The sequence below is a fragment of the Prionailurus bengalensis genome, chromosome X (genome assembly GCF_016509475.1).
Source record: "Prionailurus bengalensis isolate Pbe53 chromosome X, Fcat_Pben_1.1_paternal_pri, whole genome shotgun sequence".
Lineage (NCBI taxonomy): Eukaryota > Metazoa > Chordata > Mammalia > Carnivora > Felidae > Prionailurus > Prionailurus bengalensis.
The window spans coordinates 27,243,471-27,258,915 of NC_057361.1; the positions used below are offsets into that span (position 1 = coordinate 27,243,471).

The window sequence follows — 15,445 nt, forward strand, 5'->3', positions numbered from 1 at the left end:
TCTTGAAAATGTCTTTTTTCAACCTGTATGACAAAATGGCAGGGCGGTTCCAAAGGTAATATTTTATTCCCTGGGTGAGCCAAGAGATCAATAGAACTTATGCTCGCTTGTTTACCTTACATTTCTTTTAACTTTATGCTTTATTGGATGCACAAAAGTCACTATTATATTGGATAACTCTTCTCACGATTCTAGTACGGGGCCTGTGTGGGTGGGGAACAATGAACCATTCTCTGGCATTAGCCCTGTCCCTGCTAGAAATATGTTGAGGCCGACAGCCAACTGAATAGGTGGAATGCTGATGCATTGGCCTAGTTGTGCTTGGGACAGACAAAAGCCTTAAACCACGGGGCAATTCAACCAGAATGACTTCATAAGACCTGATAGGATGTAAGTTCACAACAATGTACAGATTCCAAACGGGGTTAAAGTGTTTTCAGGTAGGAAGAGAAATAAACCAGATGAAACTCAGTTGTGGTCTGTCACCTGTTCTCAAAAACTAACCAATATATACTGCTTCCTTTCCTCCTTCGCTTCAGTTTCTACTTAGATAATTACTATACTTTGGCATATATGGCTGATAAATCGACTTTATTCTCTTCGCTAACTTGTTTAATGCCATGTGAAGATCGTAATAATAGGGTTTGAATATTTGATAGGGAAAAGTTCTAAATGAGCCCACTGAGTCCATAAGAATGTGGAATCCCAGGGAACAAGGCTTCTAAAAGCATGTGTGCTTTGAAACAGAACCAGCAGGCTCTTAGCTGCATGAGGGAAAAACATTCACCATAAAAATCAATTCTTTAAAAGGAAATAGAAATCTATCTTAGTGTTAGATTTTCCAGCCTCACTCTGGCTAAGAGAATTTGACATTTTAGGACTGAACACACTGTGGAAACTTAATAAATATTGAAGTTTATAAACAAAATCATAACAATGATATGTGGACCAATTTTTAAAAATATTGAAAATCAATGTGCCCTTACTCTGCCTAATTCGGTTAACTCAATTATTTAATGTATACTTGATTTGAGTGGGATTATACACAGTTATTTCAATTTTACATTGAACATTAATCAAATTACTTTTAATGTAACCCCCTCCTCCACCCCCGGCCAGGAACCCAGAATAAAGGGGAAAGTTTGTTTGGAATGTCTCTTGGTTAACATTAAAGCACACTTAAAGACATTCGTTTCGGGGCGCCTGGGTGGCGCAGTCGGTTGAGCGTCCGACTTCAGCCAGGTCACGATCTCGCGGTCCGGGAGTTCGAGCCCCGCGTCGGGCTCTGGGCTGATGGCTCGGAGCCTGGAGCCTGTTTCCGACTCTGTGTCTCCCTCTCTCTCTGCCCCTCCCCCGTTCATGCTCTGTCTCTCTCTGTCCCAAAAATAAATAAACGTTGAAAAAAAAAATTAAAAAAAAAGAAAAAAAGAAAAAGAATAAAAAAAAAAGACATTCGTTTCTATTATATTTACTCCATGATTGTCCTTACAAATACCACTCATCCCATACCACAACACTGAATTTTTTTCACAGGCATTTAATAGACTGATTTTGCACTGACTTTGAGGAAAAACAATCCCCCTTCCCCAATCACTGCAGTCCAGACCTACTTCCTACTTCCTCCCAATGTCGCCTCACATCTGTTTCCATCTCTCCACACGTATGCTCTCCGCCCCTGAACGCAGATCCTCAGTGGGGTGACAAGCTATAAAATGCAGGAACTCCTGGATAAGCTACCCAGGATTCATATCTACCAAGGAGGTATTAACTTTAAAAAGCTGAATAGTCTCGGGGTACCTGGGTGGCTCAGTCGGTTGAGCGCCCAACTCTTGATTTCAGCTCAGGTCATGATCTCAGCGTCATGGGATCAAGTCCCATGTCAGGCTCTGAGCTGAGCGTGGAGCCTGCTTGGGATTCTCTCTCTCTCTCTCTCTCTCTCTCTCTCTCTCAAAAGAAAATTAAAAAAAGTGGAAGAGTCTCAAAGATTCTGAATGTCTTCGATTCCAGAAACTCTATGAAGTACTTGCTTATAAACAGTATGCTCAGCAGGAAATTCTGAGGAGAAGTTTGAGATTGAATTGTTGTTATTAAAAAAATTTAATTGTTATTCGTAAATGTGATAGCGTGTAGACAAGGTGAACTATTATGTGACTAAACACCTCAATTTTAAAGTAGCAAAAGCGAGAAGGCATGTGAAGCTTAAAGTCATCTGAAGCAACCCCTAAACTATGGGAGGACCAGTAGAATATTAAGAGGAAAACTGGACTAAGTAACTGTGAATGCCTTCCACAAGAGAGACTCAGGGAGAGTGCGTCATCTTTCATTTCCAGGTTTCGGAGGGAAACTATGCTCCCTACCGAAGCTATCGGTCACTCACACAGAAGGCCATGGGCTGGCATTCACTTTTATTTTTTTAATTTTTATTTATTTTATTTAATTTTACTTTTTTACTTACTTATTTATTTTTTGGCGTGCGTTCCCTTTTCAATGAGATGCTGTGGATGTTGATAAATACAAGTGAAGCAATACATGATATGTTTATGGGAGAATTACTGACAGATTGATGAATTATTAGCAATAAACAAAATACGTATTTCTATACATAAACTGCAGCTGCACAATGGAATGGTGGTTCTCCAAGGGTCCCTGCACCAACAGCATCGAGGGCAGTGGTTAGAAACGTAGATTCTCAGCCCTGCTCCAGCCCGTCTGGATCAGAAGCTCTGGGCAAGGTGTTCACCAACCTGGGCTTCCACAAGCCCTCCGGGTGATCCCTAGGCACACTAAGGTGAGAACCATCGCCACGGAAAATTCCTGACGTTCTCAATGACTATGTCTGGATAGCTTGAATCCCCAAATTTGCAAATATCTGATCAATTCAGACACCTGTAAGCTGTATAACTATGAAGCCCAAGTGTCTTACAAAGCCATTTCCTTACTAATGAGCATCACTTTCTCAGACCCTTTCATTAGCTCTACCGGTTCACGGTCCATCCCAAAAAGTACCTAGGGGGTGGGTCAGAGCGAGGGTGAATTTTCCAGCAAGAAACAAAATCTTCTCCACTTCTAAATGGAGTGCACGTGCAAGAACAAAACAACATTAAAACGGCCGTGTTGAGATATGGCAGCTGAGTGGATTACTAGGTTCGCTTGCCGGTTGCAGGAGACTCTTTCCCTGGCCTGGGCATCTATCCCCCAGCTGCTGTGACTATTGGCTACTGATGTCTCATGGCTGCCTCTCATCTTCGGGAAGGTGACCTCTGCTGATGGGAGGCCCCTAGTCCAGGAGTTAACAGGTACTCCTGGACCGGGAGGTAACTGATGTCTCCGGGGGTGAGCCACAGCCAGGGGTGTGATGGAGCAGAGCCCAGGAGCCCACTGTGTGCTTCTCTTCCCAATTCTGCATTCCGCGAGATCATGTTGGTAGCCCGAGTCTTCCCGGGGTGGGAGTATTTACACAGCCAGAATTGGACAAGGCCACAAATCGGTGTTCACTCCGCCCCAGGGCTAACTAATCCACATTTATTGGCATGTTACTGGTCACACCCAGCCATTATCTGGGGTATGAATGGACAACTCTGTTGTACGGTATATACTCCAGCGTCCTCTCTGTAGGGAAGAGGACACACGGCTAGATTTGCCTGCGATGGTATACTGGCTTGGCCCTTCTTCTCCCTTCTTAGGCTTCCCTGACTCCCATACAGGCTTCTCCTGAAAGCAGACTGTCGATAAATCAATGTGCACCCAGACCCCTGCTCTCAGGGTCTGTTTCCAGGGAACGTGACCTCTAACACAAGTTAAGTCATTAGTTAATTGACTGCTGCACAGAAACCTCGAAGAGTACGTGTTCAAAATTACAAAGACCTCTAAGTCATGGACCCTGTGGGTCACAGGGATCAGATAAAACTGTAACAGATAAATCTGAAATGGCAGGGATCTACTCTGTGTGTATGTGTACAGAAGAGAAAGAAGCTTATGGAAAAAGAGGAAGCCTGCACAAATCGGGCAGGTTTTCATATCGTGCTTCTCAAAGTACACTTTCGTGCCCATGGGTAAATGGACTGGGAGATTTCACGTAAGGTTTGGGAGAAAAACACTCTCGTATTAAAACACAACAAATGCAGGGGCGACTGGGTGGCTCAGTCGGTTGAGCGTCCGACTTCGGCTCGGGTCATGATCTCGCGGTCTGTGAGTTCGAGCCCCGCGTCGGGCTCTGTGCTGACAGCTCAGAGCCTGGAGCCTGCTTCCGATTCTGTGTCTCCCTCTCTGCCCCTCCCCTGCCCATGCTCTGTCTCTCTCTCTCTCTCTGTCCAAAATAAATAGATATTAAAAAAAAAATTTAAAACATAACAAATGCATTGTGGAGAAGATCACGGAATTGACAGACGTAAACAATAAGATAAGAAGCATCCAAGATATTTCATGCTTGTGGTAAAGGAGGTTAAGCATGTGGGAGGGGAAGAGGGCAAGCTTCAACTCCTTGGCTATTAAGAGAAGCGATGTGGAAGGGTTTGAGAAGCACTGTGTAAAATATCACCGAAAAATGTTATTTTGGTCTAAAAAAAATCATACCAGGAAAAAATTTCCTCTTCCCATCATGAAAAAGTCAACCCTCTTAAAATGAGAGGGTCACATTCGTATCGTGAGCACATGTGCTCCCATGATACGCAGAAAACTGGTTTACCAAGAACAGTTATTCAATGCCATTGCGTAACTTACTTAACGTAATGTTGTGTAAGGCCTAATATTGGTGCCAGTGTTAACCGTGGAATTCTGAAACTTGTAATTGCTGAGCGTCACAGGAACACAGCGGGGGCCCACTCCTTGGGTTATTTGTTCTCAAGCCATTCCTTGTTGTGCTTATGGTAGGAGAGTAACACAGTTGTGAACCTGAAACCTGTGACGCCGTCGGTAAATTCCAAAGGAGAACAGAAATACACATTGGCTGCGTGCTTCCATTTTCTAAGGAAATATGGAATTTCAGTTAAGTAACACGCACATTTCCCAACTGTTTCCAGTTAATGGGGCACCTGCACACATATGCACAAGCTGGTACAAATTCTTGCTCCCTCAGCTTGGAGCTATGTAACAATCCGTTGAGCAAGACTAAGCTGCCATGAATATGATTCCTAATACAATTTGATTCATGAAATAAATTAAATATTCACACTCCATAATGAGATCAGACTTCTCTGGGTATACGTTTTGACCATGTCGGGAATGAGTGAATGACTGAGTTTTTAGATCCGCCGATGCTGACGGTATATTACTTAAGCTTTTATTTGGAAGAGTCTTTTATATTATCTAAGACTCTTGGGGAATAGTATTTATAATTACTACCAGCCACCACCATCCTCAGTGAACAGGACTGGCATATTAAAGGATCAGGCTTTGATATGGTTGTTTTCGTATAGTAGGAAGGATGACATTCTTTGGAGAAATTGTTATTATCTAATTAAGTATTTCCTTAGCAGAATAATGTCAGATGAACTCAGTGGCTGAACATTCTGATTATCCTTGTCCTCCTAAATGTCCCATGACCAGAAGAGGAGCTGTATGGCTCTGATGTAATGCCATGACAATGGTAACCGATTCTAGCTCCTTCTTTTGTCACGGCCCATCAAAGGCGTACAAAGAAGTCCCAATTAAAATAGGTTCAATAATAAAAAGAGCATGTTCCTTTTCCAACTGTTCTAAAGCCTTTCCCTATCTTGAAGCAACGTTCACTCAGTAATTATCTTATTTATGAAAGTCAGAGCAGAAGGGTGTTCCTCTTATGACATAAAGGCCTTTATGCTTTGAACGTAGACGGCATCTCGAAAGAGTCAAAAAGAAAGCGGGTTGAATGTCATCAACTCGTTTCCTCCCACCCACTGTTTTAAACCGTTCGGTCAGTTCCAGCGTATTCTACACTCACATAAGTTGCTTATGAAGAGCCAAATTAATAGTCTTTGCAATTGTTTTCCTTGGAATCTGGAGAGCTGACAAATGAATGAGAAGAAAATGGCAATTCTACATGAATTAGCTTTTAAGGCTCCCTAAGAGGCTGATGCAGAACTTAATAAGAGACTTATTAGGAGAGGTAGGACAACTTAATTCAGATTGATTATAGACTTGGGTGAAGACAGCTGGGGTTCAAATGAAACCGAAAAAGAACTTATATGCACTTCAAAGTATGCTAAGCAGATGTCTGAAACAATTACTCTGCACTGGCTTTTCAGAAGTTTCAAAGGCAGGATGGGAATAGCATGGTAAACGAAGGTTCTATTTGCCTAAGTCGAGGTAGAGGCTTTTAAAACACACACGGCGCTCGCTAAAATCAGACGCCTTGGGTAAGAAACGTGATTCGACATCGCTGTCCTAAGTAATTTGCTCTTAGCTTTATAAACAAAGCAAGAAATGAGAGCAAATCCATGAGAACTAAGTAATGAGCTGTCCCGGAACGCTAACTTACAATTTATCGTACACTGAACAAATAATTTGGTCAGGATTTTTCAGATGACTAATTCCTACTTTAGTTCCTAAGCTCTCTTAAAGCCAACAATGGCCGTTCTATTTCAAAAAAATAAACACTACACTTTTACAGTATGTAAGTGAGACTCTACTGGAATATGCCTTCTTCCGGAAGTATTAGAGGGCAAGTGATAGGCTTTTAAACATCACAAATGCACGCTTTACACATGAGATAAAACCCAAGGTGCTTCGGGTGGCAGGTCCTAATTCCATAGTCAACCCAGATTTATAAAGGATTGCATCTTTCTTGCTGGTATGTTCTTCTGAAAGGCTTACTTGACACAGCACGTGTATAAAAATAACAACAAAAGCCTCCACAGAGCAGTTCATTTGCTGTTTACAACCATTAACAGAACATTAGTAAACTTTCCTTTTCCCACTACGGGCAGTGCACCTCATTCAATATGGAGACATCATTTGTTTATGCAGAGTTCATTCTCGGGGTTGCCCTGTTGGTGACGGTTCTGTCTCACCTTGCATACCTCCCACCGAATGGATGATAAGCTTTCCATCTGACTGGGTCATTAGCTTCCTCTATAAAACTCCCATCCAAGAAAGGACTTAAAGCTGGCTCGTATAAAAGACAATAAAACAAAATGAATAAAACAATAATAAAACATTAGAAACCAGAGTTAAGATGAGAAAACACTAAGGGAAGAGAGGGTTGCGTGAACACGGCCGAGAGCGTCTGCTTTTCTCCGTGTCAAGTTCTGAGCTAGCATTCCTTTCGCAGATTTCTCAGATAAACCAAACCACAGAGACTCAGGAGGGTAGGCCGGCAGCGATGTGTGTGCCAGGTTATCTTCTTAAATTTGTAGATGCGCATGTTGAGCAGAAAGAAGCCAGAAGGGCATGATGGCTTCATGAGAGTCCCTGGTCTACTACCCATATTATTACCTTGTTCTCAATTATAATTCCAGAAAGCGCTCATCAAAACGCTTCACCATAAGAACTTCAAGGAAAAACTCAGCGAATCCCTGTCCTTGACCTTTCACAGGAAGAGATGTAAGTTAAAACTCGGATAAAAAACAATACAGTAAGTACCTACGTGGTGGTGACGCATTTGTATAATCCCAAATGGCAGGCTGGGGGAGTTTAATGATGGTTATGGTGTGAAAACCTGTGCTTTGAGGCAACGGGCAAACTAGGGACAATGAAATGTTCCTGGCTCAAGAATGATGTACCGCTCGGTACAAAGACACCATGTTCGATGAGAACAAAAAGAAAACTTGGAAAACCAACGACTCCCAAAGATTTTCACACAGGAATTGCTCTCAAGAACAAAAACGTCATACGTAGACTTGAGCTTCAAAGTCATTCCACTTTATTAAAACCTGCATATGTTCCATTCACGGATCTGAGCAGAGCACCTAGTGATTCAAGGAGTTATTCTTACTCTCCATTGCGATAAGGAAAGCAAGAATATTTGTAGAGACACAGAAACGCTGGTGTTATTTCCAGTTAAGTGGGGAATCGTGTTTGTGTCCTTAAAATACTTGCTAAGCACTATAAATCATGAGTTTTAAAAATAAAGAGGCCTTTCCATTTTGGATTTTATTCTGGGGATTATTCCTAAGGAAGCTGCACGCAGAAGGCCGAGATTTTCTTTGGGGGCCTGACAGTCAATATTGACATTGTGTTCCTTCTTCTCGATTTACCGCACGCACGCTGTCCCGGAGATGATTAGCCAGCAACCATGCAACCTCCGGAGCGTCCCAGGATTTTGAGGTTGCTGCTGTTCTATCCACGCTCCAAATCCCAAAGCCACATTGGCCAATGAAATGATTTAATGCTAAATCCCACAGAAATACACATGGCAGAGTTACGTGTGTAACAACTTCTTTAACAAATAACATCAGAATGGAGGTGGGTATTACAATAGAGTCACTAGGGGTGATGAAAACGAGCTGAAGTGGGTAAAGAAAATGTTCTCTGGCTACATGCCTGGCTATCACTTTGGAGTCCCCTACAGCGTGGAGTCTCCGAGGGCTTAAATTGCTGAGTAGAAAAATGGGAGCAGTGGTTTTAAGGACTCTTCTACTTCTGTTCAAAGTAAGTTTTAGTTAATAAAATTCACTCCTTATAAACTACCACCACCAAAGCTGCAGAGTTTCAAACCCAGTGTTGTTGAGAAGCCACAGAGAAAACCGATTTCTTTGAAGCGTTGGCATATTTACGCTCTTTCAGAAAGGGATATTTAGCGCATGGGTGTTTTGCTGTTATCGGGATCAGAATGAGAGTCTTCCCGGTTAGGGTGTGGGAAATGAACTTGGGCCGAGGATCGAGAACAGGTAGGAGAAGGGAAGTGAAAGGAAAAATGCAAACAGGCTTCAGTGAGGATCGGCTGATTTTGAGCTGTTTTACTTTTAGTGATTTTTCACTATGGAATCCTGTTGAGTGCATTCTCCATCCATACTCCGTATCCTACAAAGGCTCCTGTGTGGCACATATGGCGATAAGTGAATCCCTTCTAGACTCGGCCGCTTAATTAATAAACGAATGTGATTCCTTTGGGACATTCTCCTAAACTTCTTTGTTTTGGGGGCTGATTTCTTTTTAAACGTCGTGCCTGTACGTTTTAATAAAAGTACTAGTTTTAAGGCTGAACAAATACAAGGTAATACGTTTCAAAACATTATTTTAATTTCCAAGTAGCCGTCCATGTTAACCATTGCTTTAATTATCAGACATGGAGTCAAAGAATGTTAGGGTGGAAGAGAGTTTCCAAGTTATAGAGCCCTGTATTTTAATCTTCTCTTAAATCTGCACCCACCGTTTTCGTGAAGAGCTACTCCGTTCAAACATTAGACTGTCGGCTTCATCAGGGCAAAGACCTACAATAGCTACATATTGCAGAATGGCTCATAACCAAGAGTGGGGCGAAGAAATAAAGAAGCAGAAGCAAATTCCTTTATATGTTGCTGACCCTCGCTCTTAGGAAGCTCATTGCGTGTGGGAAATTTGAGTGTGACAATTGAAGCACGTGTGGTGATCTAAGAAGGCAGTGAACTGAGGGCCATTTCTTCCGCTCGGTAGGAGCTGGGGGTGGGAGACACTCCGGACAAACTACAAAGACAGATGCCATTTGAGCTGGGCATTGAGGGCTCAATAGAAGATCACCAGGCACATAAGGTGGAGGTAACCGAGGCCAAGAGAAGAGCACCTGCAAAGGCAGAGAGTGGTGAAGAAAGGGGGCGTATTTGGGTAAAGGGGTGGGATGGTCAGAGTGTATGGAATGGCCTGGATGATGGGAGTCACAGTTGGGAATCTAAACCGGGGCTAGGAAGAAAAGGGCCGCCTGCCCTGTTCATTCATTGGGCTTCATTGTCAGGCAGGCAGGAGTTGGGACTGGAATCATAAGAGGGTGGATAAGGTAGAAATATCAGGAAAGAAACCGTTCATTCATTCACTCGTTCACCAAATGTTTAAAATTCTTTATCGCTCGTCGCGAGAAGCCCCGGGTGTTACACACAAGTGCTGAATGACTGTTCTGTACGCCAGAAACTATTATTACGCTGCGGGTTAACTAAGTGGAAGTTAAATACGAACTTAAAAAAAGGGGACCGCAGTGTTCATGATGCGTCAGGTACAGCGAATGGGATCCATAGATGTACAATACAATCATCTGAGTAACACACACTAGGGGCCAGAACAGGACACTGGTTGAAAAGAGGAGCGGAAACAGAAAAGAGACATTCTGAGGTAGAACGAGCCGTCATGCGCAATCAGTCAAATCAGTTTGCATTTTGATTCTAACGACATGTGGGTGAGGACATCAGAAAAGAGACCCAGACCGGAAATCTACATTTGTCGCTGTCATGCCACTTCGAAGCGGGAGTATTTATACAATACAAAGGGAACTGAGCTAAGGTTAGAAACTTGGGGGCACACGAACATCTGAAGAGTGGGCAGGGTTTCAGAACTGAGGGAAATAAAGGAAGAAGAAGAATGTATGAAACAATGTCATGAAAGCCAAAGGAGACGACACCTGCCGAGACGAGTCTGCTGGTGAACATGCCAAGTGCGGGTGAGAATTTCACTTCTTTTGAATTCGAACCTGGGAGGACTTTTGTTGGGTTTGACACTGGATGAGTAAACGAAATGTTTCAAGTTGGTTATGTTTTCAAGTTGGTTTTCATAACGATATTCCTAAATATGTATCTTCTCTTCAATAAATATATTTATCATCTTGGTACCACAAGAGAATTCAACTTCGGCCTCATGGGCAGTATTCCAAATATATAATGATATTGCCCAGTATCCGCGGTGGACTAATGTATAACGTATTATATACATTGCCTTCTAAGGGGAGGACAGCAGTAACAGCCTCAATGCACAGTACCGTAACTCACCCAAGTCATGTAATTTTGTTAGCAAAAAGGCCAAAGCCTAGATTCCCGGCTCTTGATGAAGTGTTCTATTTGTCCCTACTCTGATACTAAGTATCACAAAGAACACGCACGCGTGCGCGCACATGCACGCAACTCAGGTCATTTTCGTACAAGTGCTTAAATTCATTCCCTAATAGCAAAATAAAGGGGATTGTTTCACCCTGTAACTTTTAAATATTTCATTCCACATTATTAAAGACAGAGATGATTAGATCACCAATTCCTCCTAGAGAAAATACCACATGCAAGATGATTTTGAATTTGTGAAAGATCAACGGATTTCTAATGCACGAGGGCCCCATTTTAACCTTAGGGAGGAGAGGGTGCCCGGGTGGCTCAGTCGGTTGAACGTCCGACTTCGGCTCAGGTCATGATCTCACAGTTTGTGAGTTCAAGCCCCGCGCCGGGCTCTGGGCTGACAGCTCGGTGCCTGGAGCCTGCTCCGGATTCTGTGTGTGTCTCTCTCAAAAATAAACATTAAAAAATTTTTCTCTTAAACTTTGAAGAAGAAAGTACCACACCCAAGTTCAGATTGGAACCTTTCAAGTCTCTCAAAGGGCCCCAAAGCAAAGGAATAGAAGGTACCTTGACTTTTTCGAGGTGATCTTGGAGAGAGTCAATGAGGAGGTCACCCACAGGCTGCCAGGAGCCCTTGATCACCTCAGCCTGACGCAGCTTGAGGTCAAGCTCATCGGTTGCTTCCTGAAGTTCCTGGAGTCTTTCGAGGGCCTCGTCTATTTTTCTCTGCCAGTCTGCAGAGTGCAGGTTCAGTTTTTCCCACTCGGTGTTGACCTCCTCAGCCTGCTTTCGCAGGAGCCGTGTAACATTCTGGGCTCTCTCCTCAGGAGGCAGCTCTAAATTGGTAACATGACAAGGTTTTAGGCCACAGTCCTTTTTGTTTTTTTTTTTTTTTTTTTTTTTTTTTTTTAAAAAAAACATTGTTGAAAAGGTCATACCGGAAGAAAGAAAGTACAGTGCAACAAGAGGGCAACCCATTGATTAATGGTTCTTTCGCCCCTTGGCATAAATTCTGACAGTGCCCGCACATCTCAGGTCTGTCCTCCTGAATATATCTGTTCTACCTTCTATCATTCAGATCATCCAAGATCCATTTAAGCCATTGAGCAGAAACATGTTAGGATGCGCACCAGAAGCTCGAATTTACTTCAGCCAGGCTCTTAAAAGGAAAATTAGGTTGTAGTCTCTATAACGATAGGATCCCTTCTCACAGCGAATCTCTTTTGTTTCTTATTTTCTAAGTGTTTCAATAACTGATCACTAATGAGTCTCTCTTAATGTTTATTTATGAAGGTGCAACCAGATTTACGCATGGTGGTTTAGGGTTCCTTTTTCTCTCCCAACATCTATGTTTAATTTGAATCGATTCTATTTAACTTAGAAAATACGAGCGCCATCCAGACCCTGGCAGCAAGAATGGATGGGTCGCTCTGTCACCACTGATCCTTCTATCAATATGTTATTACAGTTCCACATTCAATTACCTCTGGGCTCCTGGTAGAGTTTCTCTAGTCCTTCTAAAGGCTGCTCTGTCAGAAATATTCGTACAGTCTCAAGAGTACTCATGATTACAGGTTCTTTCGTTTTCAATTCCCTCTTGAAGGCCTGTGAAATGAGATGAAAAGAAATGCTTATTTGGCTTGTGGCATTCTTCTCAAAATTAATCCTGGTTGTTCAGAACTTGGTTATGAAATTCCCAGGTCAATTTCTATCTCCTTTATTTATAAACCGATTGTCACAAAATGATAAATGAGCCCGTACGGATCTTTCTGTTAATCAGGAAACCACTGTGTGTATAAACCTATTCTGGAGAGCATGGGGGAACTTTCAAGATACATTGATGCTTTTTCATTAAGATAAGAGTGATTTACTTGTACAACCTGAGTGCCAAACTTGAAATCTGAAGGCAAAGTTGAAAGATACATATTACAAGATGCTCACGGGGATAATGAAGACTTCTGTATACCCGAAAGAATGGTTATTCTAGAACACAGTAGGGGGCCTGAAGGGCTGTTTGGAAGAACCTAGGTTGTACTGAAATACACAACCAATTCAATCCATAACCGTCAGTTAATTCTGTCAAAATGTCTGACAACTTATAAAGTGAAGTATCCACAGTAAAAACTCAGTCCTTTTGAAAAATACCCATTATCTAATGTGACTTCTTTGAGAATGGTAGAAATGCTTTGAGGTATACTGGACTTACGAATTGAGGGAATAAGTTTCTATGAAAGAATAGGCCTAGAATAGGTCTCTTGGGGTCATCTACGCTAGTTATCAATTTTAAACCCTAATCTGTAGGCTTCTTTGATACAGAGGATTAAAAGGAAAGCAAAATGCAGAGTTTCTATCTTCAGGAAGCTTCCGGATGAAAAGAGGGAGAACACTAACACACTAGAAACAGAGCAAAAACAATAAACTTCATACGCAATTGAGTGCCAACGGTGGTGAGACAGCGTATGAGGCTAGAATAAAATGACAGATACTTGGAAACCATCAAAGATAGTTACGGACCAGATTCTACTATCTTAGAAGTGAAGATGTTAATGAAAGTATTAAGTACCACATAAATGTTAATAGATCAGTGTAAACAGTAATAATAATTGCCCCGACATAGAGCTTATTTATTCAAATCCCTTTTCAATTCTGCCCTAGTTTTAGCAATGTTACCTATTGAATTTAGCCTTGTTCTGTTACTGAGAGAAAAATTAGCTGCATCTCGTTTGAACTCCAGATATATTGTGTTGTAGGAATGCTCCAGAACTGTATTATATGATACATGTATAGATAAAATCCTCATCATTCAAAAAAAAATCCACGGGGCGCCTGGGTGGCTCAGTCAGTTGAGCGTCCGACGTTGGCTCAGGTCACGATCTCGCGGTTTGTGGGTTTGAGCCCCACATCAGGCTCTGTGCTGATGGCTCAGAGCCTGGATCCTGCTTGGGATTCTGTGTCTCCCTCTCTCTCTGCCTCTCCCCTCCCTGCTCTCTGTCTCTTAAAAATAAATAAATGTTAAAAAAAATTAAAAAAAATCCTGAGTTTGACACTTGGCAAAATGATTTGTCTTCCATAGTTACTTAACAGTTAAGTGGAAAGAGGCAAGGTGCTTGGTTTTTTTTTTTAATGTTTATTTATTTTAAGAGTGAGACAGATTGCTACTGGGGGAGAGGGGCAGAGACAGAGAGGGAGAGAGAATCTTAAGAAGGCTCCATGCTTAGTGCAGAGCCCGATGTGGGACTCGATCCCATGACTGTGACATCATGACCGGAGCCAAAATCAAGAGTCAGACGCTTAACTGACCAAGCCACCCAGGCGCCCCGAGGCAAGGTGTTTGAATTGAAATAATAAAGTTCTAGAAGTGAAATATTAGGATTCAGTCTTTGGATGGGGATGTAGTTTTGGTATAGTGAGATATTTTTGTCTGCTTGAAATAATACAGAGTAGGTATTATAATACAGAGTAGGTGGGTTATTTATTCTGCTTACGTGTAAGGCTGATTCTCCCTCTAATATCTCATTTGAAATCTGTGTGTGTGTGTGTGTGTGTGTGCATGTGCACGCATGTGTATGTGTATACAGTTCTTGTATTCTTATATTTTCTCATACATTTAATTTCCCCAACTTCAAAAAAATTATCATTTTTTCTAGTCTCTCCATTTGGACTTGATAGGAGGCAATTAACTTTGACATTACTAATTATAAAATAATAATGGCTCCCTTTGTTGAACTACTGTGTGTCAGTAGTTGTATAAGAAACTAGAAATGCAAAGTTGAATGCAAAACAACCCCTCCCATTTAGAAACTCGTATACAGGAGAAGAGTCAAACACAGAAATAATTTCAAAACGGTGTGGAAAGTGCTAGAGGTTTGCATCATATGGGAAAGGAAATTGGGAAAGGCTCCCTAGAGAAGATAGTATTCATGAAGAATTCTAAAGCATGAATGTGCATTAGCCAGCGAAGTGCAGATTAGAGGAGGGAGAAAACCAACGAAAATACATGTGTGAAGACATAAGACATAATACAGTATGGCATATATTATCCACATCTCAAGTTTTCTCAAGTAGGCCAGTTCTCTTTCTTTTTTCTTTCTTTCTTTCTTTTCTTTCTTTCTTTCTTTCTTTCTTTCTTTCTTTCTTTCTTTTTTCTTTTTTCTTTTTCTTTTTCTTTTTTTTTTGAGAGAGTGAGAGAGCGAGCAGGGGAGGGTCAGAGGAAGAAGGAGAGAGAGAATCTCAAGCAGGCTCCACGCCCAGCATGGACCCCGACATAGGGCTCAATCTCATGATGTGAGCCGAAATAAAGAGTCAGATACTTAACTGACTGAGCTACCCAGGTGCCCCCAGGAGATCAGGGGGCTTTGAGAGGATTTAAGCAGGAGAGTGGTGTGGGCATGTGTGTGTTTCAAATAGATGTCCCTGACATAAATACAGAGTATGTCTTTGAGAAGGGCAGAAATGGAATTAGACCAGTTAGGAGGCAACTGGAAGAATTTAGTGAAAGATTATGAGGATCTGATCCAGGGCAG

General features: G+C 42.0%; 1 protein-coding gene across 8 annotated transcripts in view; it reads right to left on the reverse strand.

Moving 5' to 3' along the window:
• DMD (dystrophin) overlaps window positions 1-15,445 on the reverse strand; it is a 2,018,590-nt gene that overhangs the window by 324,534 nt on the left and 1,678,611 nt on the right. For all 8 annotated transcript variants that reach the window (XM_043570319.1, XM_043570321.1, XM_043570317.1 and 5 more), the window contains 2 exons: window positions 12,407-12,527; window positions 11,490-11,758 (listed from right to left, as the gene is read on the reverse strand). In XM_043570319.1, coding sequence (XP_043426254.1) covers window positions 11,490-11,758; window positions 12,407-12,527 — 390 coding nt within the window. The remainder of the gene's footprint in view (window positions 1-11,489; window positions 11,759-12,406; window positions 12,528-15,445) is intronic.